This window comes from Papio anubis, chromosome 3 (genome assembly GCF_008728515.1).
Source record: "Papio anubis isolate 15944 chromosome 3, Panubis1.0, whole genome shotgun sequence".
Taxonomy (NCBI): Eukaryota; Metazoa; Chordata; class Mammalia; order Primates; family Cercopithecidae; genus Papio; species Papio anubis.
This window is the reverse complement of record NC_044978.1, coordinates 122,314,167-122,338,884: the sequence shown is the minus strand read 5'-3', so window position 1 is coordinate 122,338,884 and position 24,718 is coordinate 122,314,167. Positions and strand designations below refer to the sequence as shown.

Below are 24,718 nucleotides of genomic sequence, written 5' to 3'. Positions count from 1 at the left end.
TTATTGAATCTAACCCTAATCGCAAGGAATATAACTAAACTATATTTTTTAGTATCTCCCAAAAGTAAGAAAGCTACCTCAAAACATGCCATCTCCCTTTACAAATGCCAATTGTGTGTTCATGTATTTCAGTACTGACTAGATGTAGCCCCTTTTGCATGGCCTGTGATGTGTGGTGCCCATCAGTCTTCAATCTCTGTCTGCCCCATCCATGGGGTGGTGCTTCTCTTGGAGCCACTATACACCTGGTTGTAGGCGACACCATGTGGCTATTTGAACTCTGTCTTTATCATTCTCAAGAACTCTATAAATTATCCATAATAGCCATGAGAATTCTCATCTTTTTAAACCAATGAAAGACAATTATAGAAAGTGATATGAGATTATCTAATAGCAAGAACTGCATTGAGATGGAAACTTCTTCAGCATGATTTTAGTAAGTCTCCTTTTTATGAAATCTGTAATTTTTCAAAGCAATTCATATAAGCAAAATCCACCAAAAATGTGTGTTATTTTTCTAAATAATAATATTTAGTAGGCATCATTAGACCTAATAGTTGTGATATTGTTACATCTATCCTTCATTCTGGCTAGATAAAAACTTTAAATTTGAAAATATCAAGTAAAAGAATGAAGCTGCCATTTGTTAGAACTTGGGGAAGTATTTTATAATTTTGGAATTATTTAGATGAGACTCTATAAGTCATTTCACACAGCCTCTCCCTTTACATGAAATATTTTGTGGGAAATTAGACTAAAATATTATTTCAATCTAAGTTGACAACTACTTTATGCATTTTGAGGCACAGTAGAGTGTAAAATTAAATAGAGTATTTTAACAATACAGGTGTCTGGACTAGAACTTTGAGTTCCTGATACCTGTTTCAGTGTTCCCTCACACACCATTGACTTTAGAATACTGAAAAAAGTTAAGAATTTAGATCTCTATTTATTTAGACCCTATTGTGCCACTGTACTGGATAACCTATACAAGACATCTGGTCCCTTTATGAGGGCCAACTTGATCGTGACTTCCTGAACCCATTGTATCTTCTGTCTTAGAGAATGAGTGACACAGAAAAGGAGACAAAGACAACAGAATAATAAAGAACTGAAAGACTCCTAGAAATAATGAAGAAAACAGTAGCCAAGAATAACCAAAAACTATGCACAAATATTTATAAGCCTTGGGTAGACAAACACCATGTGGTAAGGGAGGGGATGTTACTTGCTGGTGTCAAGAACATGAGAAGCAAAAAGGAAGAGGAACAGTTACTGTCATGGAAAACATTAGCATGGGAAGCAATGGATGCCTGCGGCCGAGAGACTGACAACATAGCTGGGTCCCTCAGGTAGTGCTGTGACTTGAATCTCTATAAAGCTTGGCCATGCATGATTGAGACAATTTCCTTCTTGATCTTCTTGTGTATCATTTATCTCTAGTAACCAAGGTAACCTTGATGCAGTTGCATCCCTTGTAGCCTCAGAGAGCATTACTCACATAGAAATTGAGGCTCTGGTAACTTTGTGCTATTATCATTTGTCATATCTGCACAACACTATCCTGAATGCTAGAAGTTTCACTTGGCTCTTAAGACCTTAACCTCAATTTTGAGGACACTCATTTAATAAATATTTGCACTTATCTCCCCCACTGTTCTTAGAACTGAGGATACAGTAGTGAACAACATAGACAAAAATCTTCATTCTTATAAAGCTTACATCCTGGAAGTGTTTGTACCTAAATGCTGGGCTCCAGGGATCTGTCACAGGGCAGGTCCACTAGGGGAGCAGCAACTCTTCTAAGAAACACCAGAAAATACCAAGCCAACTTGGGATACAGTGCATGGCTCTGATGATGGGTTTTGTAAAATATGTAAACCTTGTTGAACTGAAATATTTTAAATACCTACAACATACCCTTTGTGCATTAATGATTAAGCAGTTCTCTTGTCTACCTCTTTCTGTTCCCACTCCCTTTTAGGTTCCACCAGTAGTGGGGAGTAGAGGGGGACTGGAAGGCAGGAAGTGGAAAGAAGTGCAAGATATTTGATGGCTATTCATATCAGTGTCAACTCAGTGAAGGCCGTTCACCTTGACAGCAGCAACTGGCTGTAGTTCCTAGAACAAGTCACTTTCCCTCTTTTCAGAGGTCTGAACTCTTGCTCCTTAAGCCTCTGCTCTGAGCCCCTAAGGTACCAACATCAGCCAGGTATATCCCTCTTCTAACTTCCAGTTTCTGACAAACTCAACCTCTTTCCTCTGTTGTCTCAGGTCTGGGGGATTATACTCTGCATGAATCCCTTTGTTCCCCTTTTCCTTTTTTAGTTCTCTGAAAGGTGTTTAGCAATTCTTTTTTTTTTTTTTCCAAGACAGTGTCTCACTCTGTCACCCAGGCTGGAGTGCAGTGGCAAGATCAAGGCTTACTGGGGCCTCAATCTCTTAGACTCAAGTGATCCTCCCACTTCAGCCTCCTGAGGAGCTGGGACTGTAGGCGTGCACCACCACACCCGGCTAATGTTTGGTATTTTTTGTAGAGACGGGGTTTTGTCATGTTGCCTGGGCTGGTCTTAAACTCCTTGGCTCACGCGATCTGCCCACCTCAGTCTCCCAAAATGCTAGGATTATAGGCATGAGCCACTGTGCTCAGCTTAAGCAATTCTTTTGAGATGGAATCTCACTCTGTTGCCCAGGCTGTAGTGCAGTGGTGCGATCTCGGCTCACTGTAACCACTGTCTCCTGGGTTCAAGCAATTCTCCTGCCTCAGCCCCCTGAGTAGCTGGGACTACAGGTGCGTGCCACCACGCCCATTTAATTTTTTTTGTATGTTTTAGTAGAGACGGGATTTCACCATATTGGCCAGACTGGTCTCAAACTCCTGACCTTGTGATCCGCCGGCCTTGTGATCAGCCTCTTAAAGTGCTGGGATTACAGGCATGAGCCACCGCACCAGACCCTTTAAGCAATTCTTTTTTTTATTATTTTTTTATTTTTGAGACAGAGTCTTGCTCTGTCGCCCAGGCTGGAGTGCAGTGGTGCAATCTCGGCTTACTGCAACCTCCGCTTCCAGGGTTCACACCATTCTCCTGCCTCAGCCTCCGGAGTAGCTGGGACTATAGGCACCCGCCACCATGCCCAGCTAATTTCTTTTTGTATTTTTAGTAGAGACGGAGTTTCAACATGTTAGCCAGGATGGTCTCGATCTCCTGACCTCGTGATGCGCCTGCCTTGGCCTCCCAAAGTGCTAGAATTACAGGCTTGAGCCACCGCGCCCGGCCAGCAATTCTTTATATTACATTTTATCTGTCAAAATACCTAGTGCTGTTTCTGTTTTTCTGATTAGAACCCAATTAGCACATCAATAACAAAATAGTTACCTGTCATTGAAGTATTTACCTTCTAACAAGAATTTCCCAAAGCAACCTCTTTAACACCCACCTGAGGACCAATATGTACTCCTTCTTTGGACCTCTCCCACTGCAAAAGCTCCTATGACACAACTGACCTCCGTGAGACACAAACAGAGAAACTGTGACTTCCTTAAAGTACTTGGAGAAGGTTCTATGGGGCTGCTGAATAGTAAAGAATTGGGCTGGTCTTATTCCTGATTCCTGGGAGGTAAACTCTAAATCCTTTGGATTTCCCAAGTCATAGGTGTGTCTTTATTACTCATGGTTGGTCTCTTGGACTGCAGCTCAGTTATGCTAACAAGATGACTTAGAATAAAGGCTGGTCACATTAGAAAGATCAACCATACGATTAAAAGGTTGAGGCTTTGAGCCACAATATTAGCCTGATGTTTGGGGAGTGTAGGGGGACTGGAGATTGAGTTCAATCACATGAACAATGGTTCAACCAATCATGCTTATATAATGAAACCCCAATAAAAACTAAGGCTACCGGCCGGGCGCGGTGGCTCAAGCCTGTAATCCCAGCACTTTGGGAGGCCGAGACGGGCGGATCACGAGGTCAGGAGTTCGAGACCATCCTGGCTAACACGGTGAAACCCCGTCTCTACTAAAAAATACGAAAAACTAGCCGGGCGAGGTGGCAGGCGCCTGTAGTCCCGGCTACTCGGGAGGCTGAGGCAGGAGAATGGCGTAAAAACCCGGGAGGCGGAGCTTGCAGTGAGCTGAGATCCGGCCACTGCACTCCAGCCTGGGCGCCAGAGCGAGACTCCGTCTCAAAAAAAAAAAAAAAAAAAAAACAAAAAAAAAAACTAAGGCTACCAATAATCAAGTGAGCTTGCAGGTTGTGTCAGGAGAGTGGAAGCTTCTACTGGACCCTTCCCAATATCTCCCTATGCGGTCTCTGCATTTGATTGGCCCTGATTTGTTTCCTTTATGATAATACCGCGTTTGTCAATATAGTACTTTCTTGAGTTCTGTGTCATTCTGGTGTGCTATTGAACCCGAGAGTAGTGAGAACCCTGAATTTGTAGCCAGTCGGTTAAAAGCATGTGTAGCCTGAAAACACCTGAGCTTGTGGGCTGGTGTCTGAGGTGAAGGTAGTCTTGTGGGGACTGTGACCTTAACCTGTGAAGTCACACTAACCCTGGGTAGTTAGAGTCAGAATTGCATTGCAGAGGCTTTCTAATTTTACACAGCCAGCAGACTATTAGGTCTTTTAACTAATTCTATTGAATCGTCATGCTCAACACATCCTCTAAATTAATCTAATTTCCCACACCAAAAATCGTGGATCTAATCTGAGTGATTTTTAACACCTCATAATAAAATATGATCTGAGTCTCTTCCATTGATGAAAATGGTTAATTCAATTAATGAGAGATTGCTGAGAGCAAAATCCACTGCAGCTATAATATTATAAACGTAAAGCATTAATGCTATTGTTATGTAGCAGTATCTAGCTCAGATCATATTCCAATTTTTCCTGGAAACCCATAGTCTTCAGCTGATTTTAGAATGTATTCTCCTTTCTATAAGTCTTGTCCGCCCAAAATGCCTCATGAAGAGATTGGGAGGATTCTGGGAAAAGCAACATTGGCTCGAATATGTGTGAACAGTGGTGAAGGTAAGCAGAAAATAAGATACCTGTATAATAGGCTTGAGAGATCTCCTTCATTTGCCTGCTTGTCCTGGTAGTTAAGATTTCAGTCAAGGCATCTTCATTTGTTCCAGCACCCTAAAAAGGAAAAGAAAATCTAATTTTTAGAACACTTAAATAACTTAATCTCATGCCTTTTGATCTTAATGTCTTATTTTATATAGATGAAATGACACTTTTGAGTAAATCAATACAAGGTTCTCTATTGCTCTAAAGTAGTTTTCTATTTTTCCATATATTTTAGTATTAACATAGAGAACCTTGTATTGATTTACTCAAAAGTGTCATTTCATCTATATAAAACAAGATGGCAGACCCTCAAGATAGTAGGAGCCTGAATCTCTGATAATGGTGGTGCCATCACAGCCTGCTCAGGGCTACTTACTCTGGATTTCTTTTATGTAAAAGAGAAACTGTTCTAATACTTATTGGTGAATCTAATCCTTACAATTACACCTGCTAAACCCTCCCCATTGGGTAGCCATAGGAAAACAATGCTCAGATTTCACTTCAAGAGAATCAGCTGCAAAGAATGCAGTTGGCTAACAGCCTCCAACTGCCACACCTTTAGATCTACCAGAGTTCACACTGAGGTCATGCCCTCTCCAGGTGGCTGTCAGTCAATGACTGTAAACAGCAGGAGTACTGGACTTGCGCCCAACACAGAACTCCTCCAAAGGGCAGTCTTTGTTCAGGGGCTCCCCAACAGCCTGCCAGGGCTTTCTCGGAGCTTCACCATGCACTGAGGCTCTTCCTAATCTCAGCCTACTTCCTCTCCTCTCTCTCACAGGTGTCAGGCCTGCACTGCAGTCTGAAGGTTCACCCCACCTACCCTGCTCTTCTCCTCTTTATCCTTCACAGGCATTTCTCACAATAAATCTCTTGTACATCAAATTCCATCTTGCCATCTGCTTCTCAGATGCCCATATGTCCTCCACGGAAAAGAAGATAACTCCATTGCCTGATGACAAGGCAGAATATGGCTTATGCCTCAGATCTAGGCTCCCTTCTTTTTCCTCCTTCCTATTAATTAATATGTTGAGCACTCACTTCATTTCAGAAGTTGCTCTAGGAACAGAAGATATAGGCCAAGACCAATGAGGTTCCCTGCCATGGTGGAGGTTTGCCTTTTAGTTAGATGAAAAAAGGTAATAAACAAATGGATTTTAAAAACAGACAAGGCCAGGTGCAGTGGCTTATACCTGTAATCCCAGTACTTTGAGAGGCCGAGGCGGGAGAATTGCTTGAGCTCAGGAGTTTGAGACCAGCCTGAGCAACATAGCAAGACTCTGTCTCTACAAAAAAATTTTTTTAATCAGCCAGGTGTGGCAGTGTGTGCCTGTAGTCCCAGCTGCTCAGGAGGATGAAGTTGGAGGATTGCTTGCCTGGGAGGTTGAGGCTGCAGTGAGCCATAATTGCACCACTGTACTAGAGCCTGAGCAATGAAGCGAGACCTTGTCTCAAAAACAAATAAATAGACAAGATACTTTTAGGCAGTAATAAGTGCAGGTAAGAAAATATATTTGAGTGAATTAATGGAAAATGTCTGGAGGAAAAGCATTCCAGATGGAAGAAGCATCATGTATAAATGTCTCAAAACAAGAATAGGCTTATGATGTTCAAGGAGCAGAGAAAAGGTCAGTGTAGCTACATCATTAATGGGTGAGCAGGAGGGGGTATGACGGTCAGTTTTATGCACCAGCTTGGCCAGGCTATAATGCCACTTATTCAATCAAACACTAATCTATGTGTTGCCGTGAAGGTATTTTGTAGCAGTTTATTATTGATTCACTTTAAGTAAGGGAGATTACCTTTCTCGGCAGACCTGATCCAATCAGTTGAAAGGGCTTAAGACCAGAGGTGAGGCTCCTATTTAGAAGATTCTTTCTGTGGACAGCTTCAGCTTGTGCCCAAGAGTTCCAGCCTGCCTTTCCTGACAGCCTGCCCTACAGATTTTGAACTTGCCTAACCAATCCCATAATCATGTAACCAATTCTTCTTCTTTTTTTTTTTTTTTTTTTTTTTTGAGACAGGGTCCCAGGCTGGAGTGCAGTGGCACAGTCGTGGCTCATTGCAGCCTAGACCTGCTGGGCTTAAGTGACTCTCCCACCTCAGCCTCCCAAACAGCTGGGACTACAGGCATGAGCCACCATGCCTGGCTAATTTTTTTTTCTTCTTCTTCTTCTTTTTTTAAATTATACTTTAAGTTCTAGGGTACATGTGCACAACGTGCAGGTTTGTTACATATATATACATGTGCCATGTTGGTGCGCTGCACCCATTAACTTGTCATTTACATTAGGTATATCTCCTAATGCTATCCCTCACTCCCCGCTCCCCACAACAGGCCCTGATGTGTGATGATCCCCTTCCTGTGTCCAAGTGATCTCATTGTTCAATTCCCACGTATGAGTGAGAACATGCGGTGTTTGGTTTTCTGTTCTTGCGATGGTTTGCTGAGAATGATGGTTTCCAGCTGCATCCATGTCCTTACAAAGGACACTTAAGACCTGGGCTTAAGTAATTCTCCCACCTCAGCCTCCCAAATAGCTGGGACTACAGGCATGAGCCACCACGCCCGGCTAATTTTTAAAAATTTTTTGTAGAGACAAGTTCTCACTATGTTGCTCAGTCTGAGGCTGGTTTTGAACTCCTGAGCTCCAGCAATCCTCCCACCATGGCCTCCAATTCTTTCCAGTAAATTTTTGTTGTTGTTGTTTTGAGACAGGGTCTCACTGTCACCCAGACTGAAGTGCAGTGGCACAATCTTAGCTCACTGCAGCCTCGACCTTCTGGGCTCAGGTGATCCTCCCACCACAGCCTCCCAAGTAGCTGGAACTACAGGAATGCACTACTACTCACAGCTAATTTTTTTTTTTATTTTTTGTAGAGACAGGGTTTCTCCAAGTTGCCCAGGCTGATCTCAAACTCTTGAGCTCAAGCAATCTACCTACCTTGGCTTCCCAAAGTATTGGGATTACAGGCACGAGTCATAGCACCTGGCCTTATAATAAATCTTTTAACGTCTATGTCCTGCCTATTGGTTCAGCTTCTCTGAGGGAACCCTCACTGATATAAATAGAATTTTAAAAAGTCACCAAGTTAGACAGGACCTGCACTAATGGGTAATGAAGGTCATGATAAGCAGCTTGGATTTTAAGTGTTCAAAGCCATTGGAAATTTATGCAGGTAAATAACATAATCTGATTTTTAAAATAAATTAATAAAAATAATTTTGGCTATTCTGTGTAGAATGAATTTGAGGTGGGCAAAAATGGAGGCAAAGGGACTAGTTAGAAGCCTATTGATACGGACCAGTCAAGAGATGATGGTGGTCAGACTAGAACGGTAGCAATGGATTTTGAGAGAAGTGCACACATTTACAGTGGATTTTGAAGTAAAACTAATGAACTTGCTGATAGATTTGGGAGTGTGGAAGGGTAAGAGAAAACAAGGGCTCAAGGATAATGCTAGGTTTTTAGCTTCAGTGTTGGGGTTTATGACAGTGCCATTTACTTTCAATGATGACAAACTAGAGAACTTGACTCTTCATGTCAAACAAAGGATATGACAAAATTCTTCCAGCCCAGGAACATTTGGGCTTAAGGTTCTATAACTGTTCCCTATTTCAGAGTCATTCTACCACTGGGAGAGTACAGACCAAAATGGCATCCAAGTCCACCCATCACAAGTGTGCACTGCCAGAAAGTCACTATTTTTGATGACTCGGTCAAACCCTGGGCAGAAATGGCTTGTGGGGGGCTCATACCTTCATGGATTTCTTTAGCTGCTTTGCATCAAAGACTGCTGGTGGAGTCACTAGGGCCACCATGAGATGCTCAAAATGGCCAGAGAGATCACCCTTCAAGTCATCTTTCAGCTCCTAAAATCAAAAAACCAAGGAGAAAAATGTGAAATACTTTTCCTCTCTCTTCCTCTAAAGTCACCTAGTGAAAGATGAACATATGTATCAAAATCAGGCAAAACACGTCCATCCACAGGGAATAAACAGAAGTGTTGAAAATATTTCTATGAATATTAATCTGCATTTTCTAATTACTCCCAAATTGTTCAGTTTTGTAGAGGTTTTTTGAAGGAGAGCCAAATGGGAGGACTTCATGAGTGCCACATTAAGAACTGTATTCAAATGCATTTCCTAGGTCCCCCGTGCTTTCAATGCTTAGGTTGGGGTGAGGGAAGAGGAAGAGGAACCCTTATAAATTCACACGCAGCTTCACTGGGAGGTGCTCTATTCCTGGGTGTCCTGCCTCTCAGTAACTCCCAAAGAGCTCCAAGAGGAAGGGGAAGGGAGGACAGTGGCTGGCCATGTGTCTCTGGTGAGAACGTGGAACTAGGTGGCATCCGAAGCAATTTTCTGGCAACAAGTAAAGAAAAAAAAAACCCTAAGTATGACAATATGTTAGACTTATTTTTTTTTTGACAAATAATAATTGTACTTATTCATAAAGTACATAGTGATGTTTCAATACATATAATGTATGGTAATCAGATCAGGGTAATTGCATACCCATCATCTCAAACATCTAACATTTTTTTGTTTTAGGAATATTCAGTATCCTCCTTGTAGCTATTTGAAACTACATTATTGTTAACTGAGTCATCCTACAGGGCTATGGAACACTAGAACTTAGCCTCTTACAGACATTACCTATTGATATTGTTTTGAGTACTGTTTTCACACGTAAGTACAGTCCATCTCCCCTGCCTAAAGGGGGGTAACAGGGCTTCTACTTTCAATATTCAATGGCATAATACTGAATAATGTTTGTTCCTGCTCTTGATAATTTTCAGCTCTGAAATAGAGGCTGGTAGCCTCTGAGCCTCCTGCAACGCCGTGGGCACAGACCGACACTACCACACTCCTGGGGGGTGCAGCAGCAGCACGTTCCTGCTGAAACAAATGGGATGGCGTTCAGTGTTCCCAGCTCTGCTTTAATTGCCAATTAGAGAGCATTTTTTTCCTCTCTAAATGGTAAATTTCACTACCATCTGTCCTCAATCCAAGCCACTGCAACCGAATCTTACTTCACAGATCTCATCCTATTCCACTGTGAGAAATGGTTGTTCCCCTCCACCTCCATCTTTCTTCCATATTTTGGAAATACTGAAAGGCCAATAGATCACTCACCTTCTCTTTATGTGAAAGTGTTGTCTTGCCCAGAAGCCAGGCAATTCATTCAATTCAACAAATGTTTTCTGGGCACCTGCTCTGTGCTAGGCCTTTAAAGGTAAGTTAGACAAAGTCTTTATCCTAAGACATTCTGCCCTCATGGGAAACACAGAAATATTCAAAGGTAAAATTTCCATATTATATGTTAAGTATCTGATAAAGGGAGCTCAGAGACGGGTGTCTTAATGGCGCCTGGGGGCCTGGAGAACGCTTCCAGGAGGTAATTCCTGAGCTGCCTGTGGATGGTCACCAGACCCTCTCAACAGTCTCCATTTGTACCTTTTCCCTCCACAATTCATTATCTACAGCAGGCAAAATAATCCTTTAAAAATAAAAACTGCATTATATTATTCCTCTGCTTACAAACCTCCAGTGGTTCCCTGTAGCCCTTAGAATAAAATCTAAACTCTACCAAGACCCTTAGCATGTTCTCAACCTCTCTCCAGCCTCATCTCTTTCTTCTGCCCCCTTCACTTTCTACGTTCCTGCCATATTGGAATTCTTTATTTCTCACATATTCCCTGCTTCTTTTTGCATCAGGGCTTTTGTGTTTGCTGTACCTTAAATACTATCTCCTGGTCAAGCAGAGCAGAACCCCTAGTATTGTTTAGGCTTAGTGGGGAGTAAGGTAACAACCCCTCACTGACATTCTTTCATCACCCTATCTGCAGGAGCCACTCACCAGTCACTGTCTATCATATAAACCATTTTAATTCTTTCATATCACTTATCATATCTGAATTATTTTTATTTACTTGTTTATTATATTCTAATAGAATGTTAGCTCCATGAAAGAAGGCAGGATCTGCTTTCTATACCAGTCTATATCCAATGTCTAGGATATCTCCTAACACAGATTAGTACTCGAAAATAGGCGTTGGACAAAGAAACTGTATAGCAAAGACTAAGTCTTACTTTTTGCTTTTTTTTTTTTTTTTTTGAGACAGAGTCTTGCTCTGTTGCCGGGCTGGATCAATCTCGGCTCGCTGAAGCCTCCGTCTCCCGGGTTCAAGCGATTCTCCTGCCTCAGCCCTCAGCCTCCCGAGTAGCTGGGATTACAGGCATGTGCCCTCACACCAGGCTAATTTCTGCATTTTTAGTAGAAATGGGGTTTTACCATGTTGGTCAGGCTGGTCTCAAACTCCTGATCTCAGGTGATCCTCCTGCCTGGGCCTCCCAAAGTTACTTGTTCTTATGCAGTTAGTTTCTGCTAATCACTAAATTTTCATTTGCTGAATGAATCAAACCTATAACTACAAAAGTATTTTAAAATTGAAAGAGAAATAAAAGGTTGTCTAAGACAGAATTAGTCAGATAGTTGGCCTGGTAATTCTTTGTTGTGGAGGGCTGCCTTGAGCATTCTCGGATGCTTGTAGCATCCCTGACCTATGCCTACTACACGCTAGAAGTACCCCCCACCATCCTGTTTGTGATCATCAGAACGTCTCCATTCATCCCAAATGTCCCCTGGGGAGCAAAATCACTTCTGGTTTAGAACCCACTGGGCTAAGGCAAACCATATCCTACAAGTGAAGAAACTGAGGCCCAGAAAGACCAAGTAACATGCCCAAAGTCAGTCAGCCAGTTCAAGGCAAAACCGCAACTCAGATTCCAGGCTCCTGACTGGGTGCGCAGGGCATCTTCTGTTACACTCAGCCTGAAACAGAAAACTGTAGGCATAACCATGTGGGAGCGACCATGGTACATTAACGATCTCTTTACTGCCTGTCATGTGAACATGACCTTACCTTTCCATATGCTGCCTGATATTCCTTAACAATCAGCTGCCGCTGTGCATTTGACCTCTCAGTCAGAATGCTGATGAGCATTTTCTCATCGGTGCCTAAAGGAAACAAAAGTTATTTTACTCAATATTGATGCTCAATATCTGTCTTGACCTAAAGCAAAATGATCAATAGCCTGAGACAAATGCAGAGAGTAAGGCATTTTAATTCCCAGCTTCTTACCTGGTTGGGATCGTTATTTATTTATTTGTTTTGTTTGCCCGAGTTTTGGAAAAGAAAGTTATCTTTATTTGGATAGTTTTGGGGGAAGGAAACAATCATTGTCTAAATACTCCTTTCTGTACATCAGACAAAAGAACGTACTACTTTTGAACTTGACGTTTTTACCTTTATGAGGTTTGGTTACTGTCTTATTGCCTTTTATTTCTCTCCCATAATTGATATCAAAATATTTCTTCCCTGGAAAACAGGAACTAACCCTTAATGAGAATCTGCCCTGCATGAAACACCCTTTTATTCATTGCCATAGTTAATATTCACAGGGGCCCGCTGTACTAAAGATGAAGACATGAACTTATCTTCCTTGCCAAAGTCACACAACTTCTGAGTGGTCCAGCAAGAAGTTGAACCCAAATCTCTGACCACAAAACATATATTTCTATCTCTGGTCCACATCTCTCTCATGCATTTCTTCCACATCCCCCCATCCCTCCCTCCCTCCCTCCCTCCCTCCCTTTCTTCCTTCTTTCCTTCCTCCTTCCTCCCTCCCTCCTTCCCACCCTCCCCCCTCTTTCCTCCCTTCCTTCCTTCCTCCCTTCCTCCCTTCCTCCCTTCCTCCCTTTCTCCATCTCTCTCTCTCCCCACCACCCTCTCTCTCTCATTGCCCAGGCTGCAATGCAATGGCACCATCTCGGCTCACTGCAACCATCACCTCCCGGGTTCAAGCGATTCACCTGCCTCAGCCTCCCAAGTAGCTGGGATTACAGGCATGTGCAATCATGCCTAGCTAATTTTTTTTTTTATTCAGTAGAGATGGGGTTTCACCACGTTGATCAGGCTGGTCTTGAACTCCTGACCTCAGATGATCCACCCGCCTCAGCCTCAGAAAGTGCTGGGATTTCAGGGGTAAGCCACCGCACCTGGCCTCTCTCATGAATTTCAAACCCATATACAAAATGAATTGTTTGTAAGTGAAAGGTAACATCAGGCCAGAGCTGATGCTGGCCTGCCTGAGAATGACCTCAAGATCACTCTTATTTTGGTGACTACAGTAGTAAGATAAACGTGGAAAGTTGTGTGTTATTAATTTCCCAGCCCACGATGATACCTGATTTGGGGAGCTGTGAATTGGCTTGCAGGCCTAGAGCACGCATGACTAGAGAGGTATAAAAGAGCACCCGCAACTCAACGCTCAACTTCTTTGTGTCAAGGTGACCCTCACAGACCTCATCTACACACTTCCAAGGCAGTGGTACATAACTTACATCAATGATGACGCAAAAGCTTCTGTGTACTTGGTTAGCTGCTGGGCCTCCCAGTGAAAGATGCTGCCTTTCTGTGTCTTTGGTTTTATATTCTTATACATAGTGAAGTAAATACTGAATCAGATTAAAGTGTGTTTGTGCTCTGTGGGTCTGAGTACCAATGTGGACCCGTCATGTGTGTACCGTACCCAGCATCCGTGTCAGTACACTACCAGCCACCTCAACTGCACAAGTATCTGAAACTCAGCGTGTTCTGGGTGGACTTTATTGTATTTCCTCTCTGACTTGTCTGTCTTTCTATGTTCCCTCATGCACAACTATGGATATAGTCATCCAGGCAAAAATCCTGGGAATCAGCTCAGATTCCTTTCTTTATCTTATTCTCTATATTATAGCAATTATCTGCATCTCTTACATTTGTCGTCTCCTCTGCATGCCCTCTGCCACTGTGTCCTTATCATATTTTACCTGGATAACCTAAATCGCCTCCTAATGTGACCCACATATGATTATTCCTGTACACTACTGCCTAAGTAAATGTTTAAAAATACAATCTGATCATGTTATCACCTTGGCTAAAATTCAAATGGCTCTTTGTAATCTTCAGGATGAAGTTTAAGCCCCTTAGCTCGTATATCAGCTCATTATGATCTCTCCTGCCTTATGTCTTTGTTCTCATTTTCTACCCCCTCTCTGCATCTCTATAACCTATGCAACTGGACTACAAATATACCAAACTACCTGCAGTTATTTGTAGTTTGTATGCCTGGCAGTTTCTCATCTCTTATTTTTAAACATGCTCAAGATCAAAAACTAAGCCAAGATGCCTCCAGTTCAGAGACTGGGTCTGACCTAGCCCTAATGCAAACACCATTATGATACCTGATTCTGAACTCAGAACGTATCAGAAGTGGTGCTCATAAACAATAACCTCCTTCTTAAAGAAGGCCTGTAAGCCAAAGTGCAAATTCATGAAGAAACATAATGTTTAAAAAGAGGCAACAGAATTTAAAGACTATTAACCTCATGAAACAGTCTACTCAACACTAGATATAAATAGGGCAATCCGGCTGGGTGCAGTGGCTCACATCTGTAATCCCAGGACTTCGGGAGGACAAGGCAGAAGGATTGCTTGAACCCAGGAGTCCAAGACTAGCCTGGGCAACATAGCAAGACCCTGTCACTACAAAAAATTAAAAAATTAGGCAAACATTGTGATGAGCACCTGTAGTCCTAGCAACACCAGAGGCTGAGGCCATAGGATCCCTTGAGCCCCAGAGTTTGAGGCTGTAGTGGGCTATGATCATATCACTGCACTTGAGCCTAGGTGACAGAGCAAACCCTTCTCCCTTTAAAAAAAAAAAAAAAAAAAAAGGCAATCAAGAGATAAATGAAGAAATAACTTACATTGAAAAATGGAAAAAAAAACCCTTAAACAGGCAGAAATAACATAATATTATATTGATATAAAGTTCTAATATAATATATTTATGAAATTTGACAAGCCACTTTTAAAATTCATAGAGGAGGGCAAAGAGCCAAGAAAAACGTTGCCCAGTAGATATTTAGTGTCATTATAAAACCCTAATAATCGTGACAGTGGGAGAGGCAAATAGATAAATGAAGCATAACAGAGAAGAGAAAAATAGGGAAACATAAAACAGAGGTGACATTACATACAAATCAGTGTGAAAAGGATGAGCTCTTCAATACATTGTTCTGGGGCAATTAAATGTCCACATGAAACAGAACAAAATGAGACACCTTTAAATACCATCCATGAACATTAATTTCATGTAGATTAAAGATCATAATATGAAAAATAAAATTTCAAAACTTTGAAAAAAAATGTAGGAGAATATCTTTATGACTTCATTATAGAAAAGATTCAATAAGAATAAATCCTAGACAAAAATCTTGGTAAACTTGATTTCACTAAAATTTAAAACTTCTATGCAATAAAAATTACTGTAACCAATTGTATTTATCCATTTTCACGTTGTTGATAAAGACATACCCTAGACTGGGCAATTTATGCAGGAAAGAGGTTTAATGGAGAACTCATAGTTCCATGTGGCTGGGGAAGCCTCACAATCATGGTGGAAGGGAAGGAGGAGCAAGTCACATCTTATGCGGATGGAAGCAGGCAAGGAGAGAGCTTGTGCAGAGAAACTCCACCTTATAAAGCCATCAGATCTTGTGACACTTATTCACTATCATGCGAACAGTACGGGAAAGACCTGTCCTCATGATTCAATCATCTCCCACCAGGTCCCTCCCACAATACGTGAGAATTATGGGAGCTACAAGATGAGATTTGAGTGGGGACACAGGACCAAACCATGTCACCAATGTTAAAAGAAAACCATAAACTTATAAGAAATATTTTCATGGTTTGTAATATTTTTTAAAAAGTTTGTATTGAGGAATTATAAAACATTATTGCCAATCTAAAGAAGACAAACCAACTGAAAAAAATAGATAAAATATATTTTATATTTTATTGATGTATGAAAGTGGAAGCAGATGCACAAGTGAGGATGCTTAACTGCATCAGTCATCAGGGTAGAGAGAGGAAACAAACACACATGCAGAATAAGATACCATTTAGACCCACTTAATTAGAAAAATGGAATAGTCTTACTGTGGCAAGTATTGGTGAGAACATGGAGCAAAAGGAAGTCTTGTACATTGCTGAAAGGAATGCTAATTTCTACATTCATTTCAGAGAATAGTATGGCAAAATTTCCAGTTAATTTGAAGAGAAGTATCCCCGTCAATGTGGAAATTCCAGTTCTTGTCATATTCTAGAGAAATGCTAGCAAATATGCACAATGAGACATAAGAGGAATATTCACTGCAGCATTTTTATATTGCAATATAAAAGAATTGCAGGCAATTTAAATGTTCCATCAATATTCCCATCTTCTGATATAGTGATGTAATAGATACCATGCAGTTAAAATTAATGCACTAGAGCTAACCATATCAACATGGATAAATCTCAAAAATATAATGTTAAGGGATAAAAACATATTGCAGAAGAATGTATACAGTATGATTTCATTTTATGCTGTTTGAGACCATACAAAACAATATGTACATGTATATATAGTGATGGTATTAAAAGTTTCATGGGAATGAACTCTAATTTGGGATAGTGTTTATCTCTAGTGAAAGGGGCAAGAATGAAATCCAGGAAGAACTGATGGGATTGTATTGGGGTTTTTTTGTTTTTTTATTTTGTTTTTGAAATAGACTTACTCCGTCATCCAGGCTGGAGATCAGTGGCACAATCACAGCTCAAGGCAGCCTCAACCTCCCCGGCTCAAAGTATCCCCCTACCTCAGCCTCCCAAGTAGCTGGGATCACAAGCCCAAGCCCCTCACCCAGCTAATTTTTTGAGGTTTTTGTAGAGAAGGGCCCTCCCTATATTGCCAGGCTGGTGTTGAACTCCTGGGCTCTAGTGATCCTCCTGCCTCGCCCTCCCAAAGTGTTGGGATTACAGGCATGAGCCACCATGCCCAACCAAGGGGGCCATATTTGTAATGATTTATTATGATAATTATTATTGTTGTTGGTAGCAGTGGTGGTGGTGGTTAGACAGGACTAATACGGGGTGGCCACAGGAGAACAGAAAATTCCAGGCAGCAGTTTCACATGACTAGCAAAAGGAAACTGATGAAATAGCTGCAGAAACTAGGGGCTGATATGACCCTGAAAACCCATAGTCTGGATCAAGCTGGCTAAGACCCGCTGGACCCAACGTGGCGCTGGATTTGACCTAGGATTCTCCTAGGATCTCATTATATGCTAATTAACATACTCAATCACACACCCACCAGTGCCATGGCAGTTCTGGAAACACTGATATTTGGTGTAAAAAGGGGTGGCACCACAGTACCAAGAAATCATCTTTTTCCCGGAATCTTCATGACTATTCCACCCCTTGGTTAAAGAAACCCATAAAGGCAACAACCCCAAACCCCCTTGTGCATCACTCTTTCTTGAGTACACTCACATTCCCCTTTCCTGAGTGTGTACTTTTCACTTTGCAACAAATCTGTGTACTCTCACTATCATTTGACCCATCCTTGAATTTCTTCTCTAGATGGTGTCAGGAGTCTGGATACCAGCCAGGGTCGAGATCCCACCGGCATCTGGGGATCTCCCCTAGACCACCAATATCAGTGGTAGTTTTTTAATATTAAGTAAATATGATAAATGTTAGGATTTAATAAAGCTGAGTTCTCTATATATTTCCTCATTATTTCACAATTTTAGAAAATTCCTGACAATTTATCAAATTGAGTAAGCCAAGCTGAGCAAACTGAACTTTTAGATTGTAACCTGCCTGATTTGCTTCAACATTAAGAAAGGAATTGTAAAATATCACTCACCAATTCCTCTGATTGCTTTCCGAATAGCTTCAGCATCCACTGATGGGCTGAAGTCTGGATAATCTCTTATTGTTCCTCGGTGTCCAACCTAGAAGGAAATATTTGAAAGTCACATTGGTTCAAAATGACATCTTTCTTGTATTATATATGCATATTCCTTCATGCATATGAGAGGCATATGACAAACCCATAATTTGCACACCTTCCTACCACTTCAGGAGTGGCTCTGAAACTGCCTTTGCAAAATCATGACAGTAAGAGAAATCTGACATGGTTGACTCCATCTTGCTTTTAGCCTCACAGGCTGGCTGTCTTTGCTCATTCCTGGGTGTGGGCCAAACTAACTTCAGGAGGAATTTATAGTTTAAATGATACTAGCTCTTTCCCCAAAGCTAAACTACCCTTGTAAAATTAATGAAAGTCTACCAAGTTAGGTAGATGAGAGGGGCCTGAATTTTACTAAGATGTAGGCATAGTTACATAATTACCAGCCATTATTCTGGAGGTCACAATATTTGCAGCCTCCCCAATTACTCCTGCAGATAACATCACTATTACAAAACCTACAGTTGGCCTTTTGAGATGTCTCTTTAGGCTTTTGCATTTCTGACTACTAGACAGTCCCACTCAGACCAGCAACTCCTCTGGTGGCCCCCACTTAGAAGCAGACTCAGCCTACAAGGACTGCTTTCTATACCCCTATGATTGCATCCCCAACCAATCAACATGCCCCCTTCCCTAGGCCCCTGCCCGCCATTTTATCCTTGAAAAACCCCTAACTTCTGAGCCTTCAGGGAGATTGATTTGAGTAATAACTCTGTCTCCCACATGGTGTGGCCAGCCTGGCATCAATTACACTCTTTCTTTACTGCAATACCATGGTCTCAGTGGACCGATTGTGTCTGTGCAGTGAGCAGGAAGAACCCATCTGGCAGTTCCAGTTCCAGTGACTGTCTACCCCCCAGACATAGGGAATATGATATCTACCCCATATCTCAGGAGTCCTCTTTTTCTCTTGTGTAACAAATTACAAATATAAAACATGGGTTCTGTACAGCAGTAAGTTGTGTTAATCTTGGTGACACTGAAGAAAATTTGTTTCAAAGTAGCATTTGTAAAGAGCAACAAGAAAGCTGAAATTTCCTAAATCTTCTTGTTTTTCAAGTGATAATTCAAAGCTCATCATGGCATCTCACACAGAAGTAACTGTGGTTTACAAACTTCAAGATGTTTTAATTAATGTTGACCATTGTCCTTGGGGAACTCCAGACTAAATGATCCATAAATGAAAACCCCCTTAGGACTGTCTGTTCTTGAGCTTTGTTTAATGAATGTGCAATTAGAAGACCTTCTAAAAGCTCTACTGGCATCATAGATCTTGAGGAATTGCATGGAAGTAAAAAATGCCACGCTACTAATTTTAAGCATGTAAATTAGAAGCATGTCAGTAAGCTGGGAAAGACCATAATACAGAAAAAATATTTTAAAATTGCTTACGAGACTAAAGAAGGACAGCCACAAAGATGTTGAGAAAAATAAAAGTAAATGAAGATTTATATGGTAGTTCTTAACTTCTTGAATAAAAATCTGTCTTTACAGTAATAATATTTCCTTTTTAAACAGCATTTTTCTATCTTGTTACTGAATAGTATTGGCTCTGTTGTCTTGTATTAATACGGCTTCATTAAACACTTCATTGAAAATTAGTGTTCTGGCACAGTAAAAAATGATAGTCTGCTGATTCCTAAGATTAGATTGAATAATTTATTTCAATACACGCAAACACTGTTTAATCTTATAGCATCCAAAATAAGAACTTTAGAACCTAGAAAATAATTACAAGTTAGAAACTAGTTGTGAGTGTTCCTGACATGAAGATACCTGTAAGAAACCAATCACTTTAGTCTGGGCATGGTGGCTCACTCCTGTACTCCCAGGACTCTTGGGGGCCAAGGACAGGATCACTTGAGCCCAAGAGTTCAGGGCCAGCCTGGGCAAAACAGTAAGACCCAGTCTCTACAAAATATTAAAAAATTACCAGGTGTGGTGGTGTGCAAGTGTGGTCCCAGCTACTCAGGAGGCTGAGGTGAGAGGACCACTTGAGCCCAGAAGGTCAAGGCTACAGTGAGCTGTAATTGTGTCACTGCACTGTAGTCTAGGTGACAGAGTGAGGCTCTGTCTCAAAGAAAGAAAGAAAGAAAGAAAGAAAGAAAGAAAGAAAGAAAGAAAGAAAGAAAGAAAGAAAGAAAGAAAGAAAGAAAGAAAGAAAGAAAGAAAGAAAGAAAGAAATTAGTCACTTTAATATAATCTTTGATGAATTCTCTTTCTCCAAGGCTTGATAAATATTTTATGGATTCACAGAGCCAACTGGCTTCATTTCACTTCTATCCACCTAGGAACTTTTGTGTTGATCTTATCTGTTCACCTTCCAGCATCTGGCATTGTAAAAGAACTACCCCAACGTTAGAGTGTTTGAGTGCTTCAGGCCCAGCACACTTTACATGCTAGGCACTTTATACATGTTAATTATAATCTGCATAACAGCTTCAATAAATGAGAGTGAGCAATTGCACATAAACAGATTTAAGAAGACCAGAGAATTTGATCAAGTCTACACAGCTAATTGCAGGCAGAGGTTAGAATTTAAAAACAAACTAGACTATTCCAGACCATTCCTGGGGTTTCATGAAATGTAGTCTCTGTACCATCTGGGGTGATACTTTAAGTGTATATAACCAGGACCCACCTTCTATATACGGAATCATATTTTTTAGAGATGGGGTGCTAAATTCTACATGTTTAAGAAGCTCCCAGATGATTCTGTGCCATGCAGATCTTGACATGGCTGATTCTAAATATAAAAAGACAAACTTGTGGTCAGATCCCAGTTGTTCATGAATCATGAAAACTCAGCATTTGCACTCTAGCTGTGAACTTTTCACTGTCCTCTACCACCTACACATCAAAATATGCTAAAATGCCAATGCACAGAATTAGAGAAGGAGGAAATTCCCAATTAGTAAGAATTAAATGGGGGAGAACAACTTGTTTAATTACAAGGGGGGAAGAAGGTACACATACACACATCCCAGCTTGAAAAAGGGCATGGCAATTCTGAAGTGGAATTTTAGTGGAACATTTAAAACTGCTTCCATTATTTAAATGAATGGCATTATTCATTTGATAGACTTGGTTGCCCAAATCACTCCGAAATATTACATGACTTACAAAAGAATCTCACAATAAAAGATTAATGAAATCTTTTAAAACTAATACATGAACAAAGTGCTTTACAAACATTTTAACTCTTACAAGGGCCTTCATGAGGTGAATTTTATTATTTCTAATTGAAAATGGAAGAAACCCAGTCTCACGGAGATTATTTGCTTAAAAGAGTTCTGCTAATAAGGACAGCCCCAGGACTCAAACCCATCGCCTTATGACTAAAATGCCCCCTGCTCTATACCACATCACAGTGCCTCAGGGGACTTCATCTTAGTGGTTCTCAAAGTGTGGTTCCTGAAGCAGCAGCAGCAGCATCACCTGGGAATGTGACAGAAATGCAAATTCTCAGGCCCAACCCCAGCGTTCTTGAACCAACAACTGCAGGGCTAGGATGCAGAATCTGCGACTTAACAAATGTTCCCGGTGATTCTGGTGCACAATAAAGTTTAAGAACCACTGCTTTATTTCCTTCTTAGCTGCCTAGAAAACCGAAGCAAAAATGAGCAAACAAGCCATGAATTCTCTTATGGGTGTGGAAGATGAAGAATTTAATGATGAGCTCATCGTTTCAGGAATGTCGGCATTTTTACAGCCAAACAAGGCTGTTTGCATTGCCTGCTTCATTGCAAGTTTAATTCCTTGACATTTATATTACTAATCAATACTTGGCTGAGTTTATTTCCAGTAACCCTAGTGTCCTAACATAGTCAATACTAGTGTAGAACATCACCTGAATACTTGGCAAAGTCTATTTAAGAAAAAGATTGCCTTTGATCAGATTTCCATCCACACATTTAAACACATTTAGTTGCTTTCCTTTTCTGAAACTTGACCTTCAGATGCCTCAAAAAGAAAAATGCTGCTGAAGCCAGCTGGAAAACAAATTAAAGCAAAGAATGTCTAGATAAAGGGGGAAAGTAACAGGAGCTCTTTATACTAAGAACAATTGCTGCTAATCACTATGTGCCAAGTACTGTGCTAAGCGGGTTTCCTGCATTAGCTTATTCAATGCTTGTAATAAACTTATAAGGTAGATATAATAAATCCTTTTCACAGACAATGAAACTGATGCTTAAGTAACTTGTTTAAGTTCCCACAGGCAGTAAGTGGTCTGTCCCAACAGTCTTTGCTCCTAAACTAGACTAGCCTGCATCTCATTTAAACCATCTTTTTAAAGACAATATAATCTCCCTTGATCTTCTAAAAATCATCCTTTGGAGGTCAGCCTTAGCACATGATGTCTTGAAGCCACTGCATGGCCCAGCTGGGCCTGGGGAACTGTTTGCTATTACCCCTGGGAGAGGCCAGTCTGCTTTTGACTCACAAAAGCCAGTTGCACCTATTTCTTCATGCAAAGTGTACTGAGTTTGCAAGAAATTAAACATTTACATTCAAAAGGATGAGTGGAAGAGAAAAACAGAAGGTGCCAACCCTGTTGATATGAAACATATTTAAAGCCAAATGCTACAGAGCAAGAATAGCAGTTGCTGCAGGGACATTTTGAAGATGCAGTGAAACCAGATCACTCATCACTTCAGAAAGCCCTACAAAGGCCACATCCAAAAATTGAGGCTTCAAATCAAAGCCTCAGATAAAACTCCAGGACAAGGAGCTCTCAAAGAGCCGGGGAGAAAGGACGGCTCTCTGCTCAATGTCAAGATGCTGTGTTGGGTCATGAAGCTTTTATGATACAAGGAAAAATGGACTAGATTACAAAAAAATAAAGCAATCAAACTTGGAAACTGTAAGACTTCCAGTTCAATTTTTCAATAAAAAACACGTTTCCAAACCAAAGAAAGTTTACTGTAAAAAAAAAAAAAAGGCCCTGAAATAAAACGCAGTCAAGTGTGCAGGTGTTACAGGTTGAATTCTGTGTCCCCCCCAAAATACATTAAAGCCCCAACCCACAGTACCACAGAATGTGGCCTTACTTGGGGACCAGGTTGTTGCAGATGTAATTAATTAAGATGAGGTCACATTGGCAGGCCCCCAATCCAATACCATTGGTGTCCTTATGTGACAGCCACGTAAAGGCAGAGACATACAAAAGAATGTGATGTGATGGCGAAGGCAAAGACTGGAGTTACGCCGCTGCAAGCTGCTGGTATGTGAGACCAGAATGTGCCTCTTCAAAATATGAAGGATTGTTGAAGACAAGAAGAAACAGATACTCAAGAGATCTCTTTCCTCCATTTGCCTAAAAGCAGGACAAAGATTTATGAAGACAAAAGGTATTCTGCCCTCCTGACTACAGTTACAAAGGTTAAAGACTGAAGACAGTTTAAGACCCTTATCAGCCTGACAACGGTATTAGAAGAATTTATACTAGCAAGCTGCATTAACTAACCTTTATCTGTAAGTTATTTGCCTTTCTTCACCGCCCACCTGCAAGTTGCTGCCCATAGAGATTCAAAGGTCCCTTTCTGTTGTGGGAAGTCAGGGACCCCGAATGGAGGGACTGGCTGAAGCCATGGCGGAAGAACATAAATTGTGAAAATTTCATGGACATTTATTAGTTCCCCAAATTAATACTTTTATAATTTCTTATGCCTGTATTTATTGCAATCTCTGAACATAAATTGTGAAGATTTCATGGACACTTATCACTTCCCCAATCAACACCCTTGTGATTTCCTATGCCTGTCTTTAATCTCTTAATCCCGTCATCTTCTTCGTAAACTGAGGAGGATGAATGTCACCTCATGACCCTGTGATGATTGTGTCAACTGCACAAATTGTTTGTAGAGCATGTGTGTTTGAACAATATGAAATCTGCGCATCTTAAAAAAGAACAGGATAACAGCGATGTTCAGGGAACAAGAGAGGTAACTTTGAACTGGCCGCCGGTGAGCCGGATGGAACAGAGCTATATTTCTCCTCTTTCATAAGCAAATAGGAGAAATATCGCTGGATTCTTTTTCTCAGCAAGGAACATCCCTGAGAAAGAGAATGCGCCCTGAGGGTAGGCCTATAAATGGCCCCTTTAGAAGCATGTGCCGTCTTTTATGGTTGAAGCCGAAGGGATGAAATAAGCCCCGTCTCCTGTAGCACTCTCAGGCTTATTAGGACAAGGAAAATTGCCACCTAATAAATTTTGGTCAGACAGGTTGTCTGCTCTCAAACCCTGTTTCCTGATAAGATGTTATCAATGACAATGCGTGCCAAAACTTCATTAGTAATTTTAATTTCACCTCATCCAGTGGTCTTGTGATCTCGCCCTGCCTCCACTTGCTTTGTGATATTTTATTACCTTGTGAAGTATGTGATCTCTGTGACCCACACCCTATTCATGCACTCCCTCCCCTTTTGAAAATCGCTAATAAAAACTTGCTGGTTTTACGTCTCGGGGAACATCAGGGATCCTGCCGACATGTGATGTCTCCCCCGGACACCCAGCTTTAAATTTCTCTCTCTTGTGCTATTTCCCTTTATTTCTCAACCCAGCCGAGACACTTAGGAAACAGAAAAGAACCCACGTTAAACATCGGGAGTGGGTTCTCCCGATAGCTTTCTGCTGTCTTGTTACTAAAAATTTGCTGTTCTTTGTTGAAGATGCTATATAAGCTGAAATTCAAAGCCACCTCTGTGAAAACCACTCATTCTCTG

General features: G+C 41.1%; 1 protein-coding gene across 4 annotated transcripts in view; it reads right to left on the bottom strand.

The window, feature by feature from the left end:
* ANXA3 (annexin A3) overlaps nt 1–24,718 on the bottom strand; it is a 60,797-nt gene that overhangs the window by 19,551 nt on the left and 16,528 nt on the right. For 2 of the 4 annotated variants that reach the window (XR_002522051.2, XM_021938475.2), the window contains exons 3-8: nt 20,634–20,738; nt 17,888–17,975; nt 16,132–16,305; nt 12,007–12,101; nt 8,837–8,950; nt 5,055–5,145 (exon numbers count right to left, since the gene is read on the bottom strand). Coding sequence is in view for 3 of the 4 variants with exons in the window: in XM_021938475.2 (XP_021794167.2) it covers nt 5,055–5,145; nt 8,837–8,950; nt 12,007–12,101; nt 16,132–16,291 (460 nt within the window). In the remaining variant the exon portion in view is untranslated. The remainder of the gene's footprint in view (nt 1–5,054; nt 5,146–8,836; nt 8,951–12,006; nt 12,102–16,131; nt 16,306–17,887; nt 17,976–20,633; nt 20,739–24,718) is intronic. The other 2 variants (XM_021938477.2, XM_003898719.4) reach the window with 2 other exon arrangements.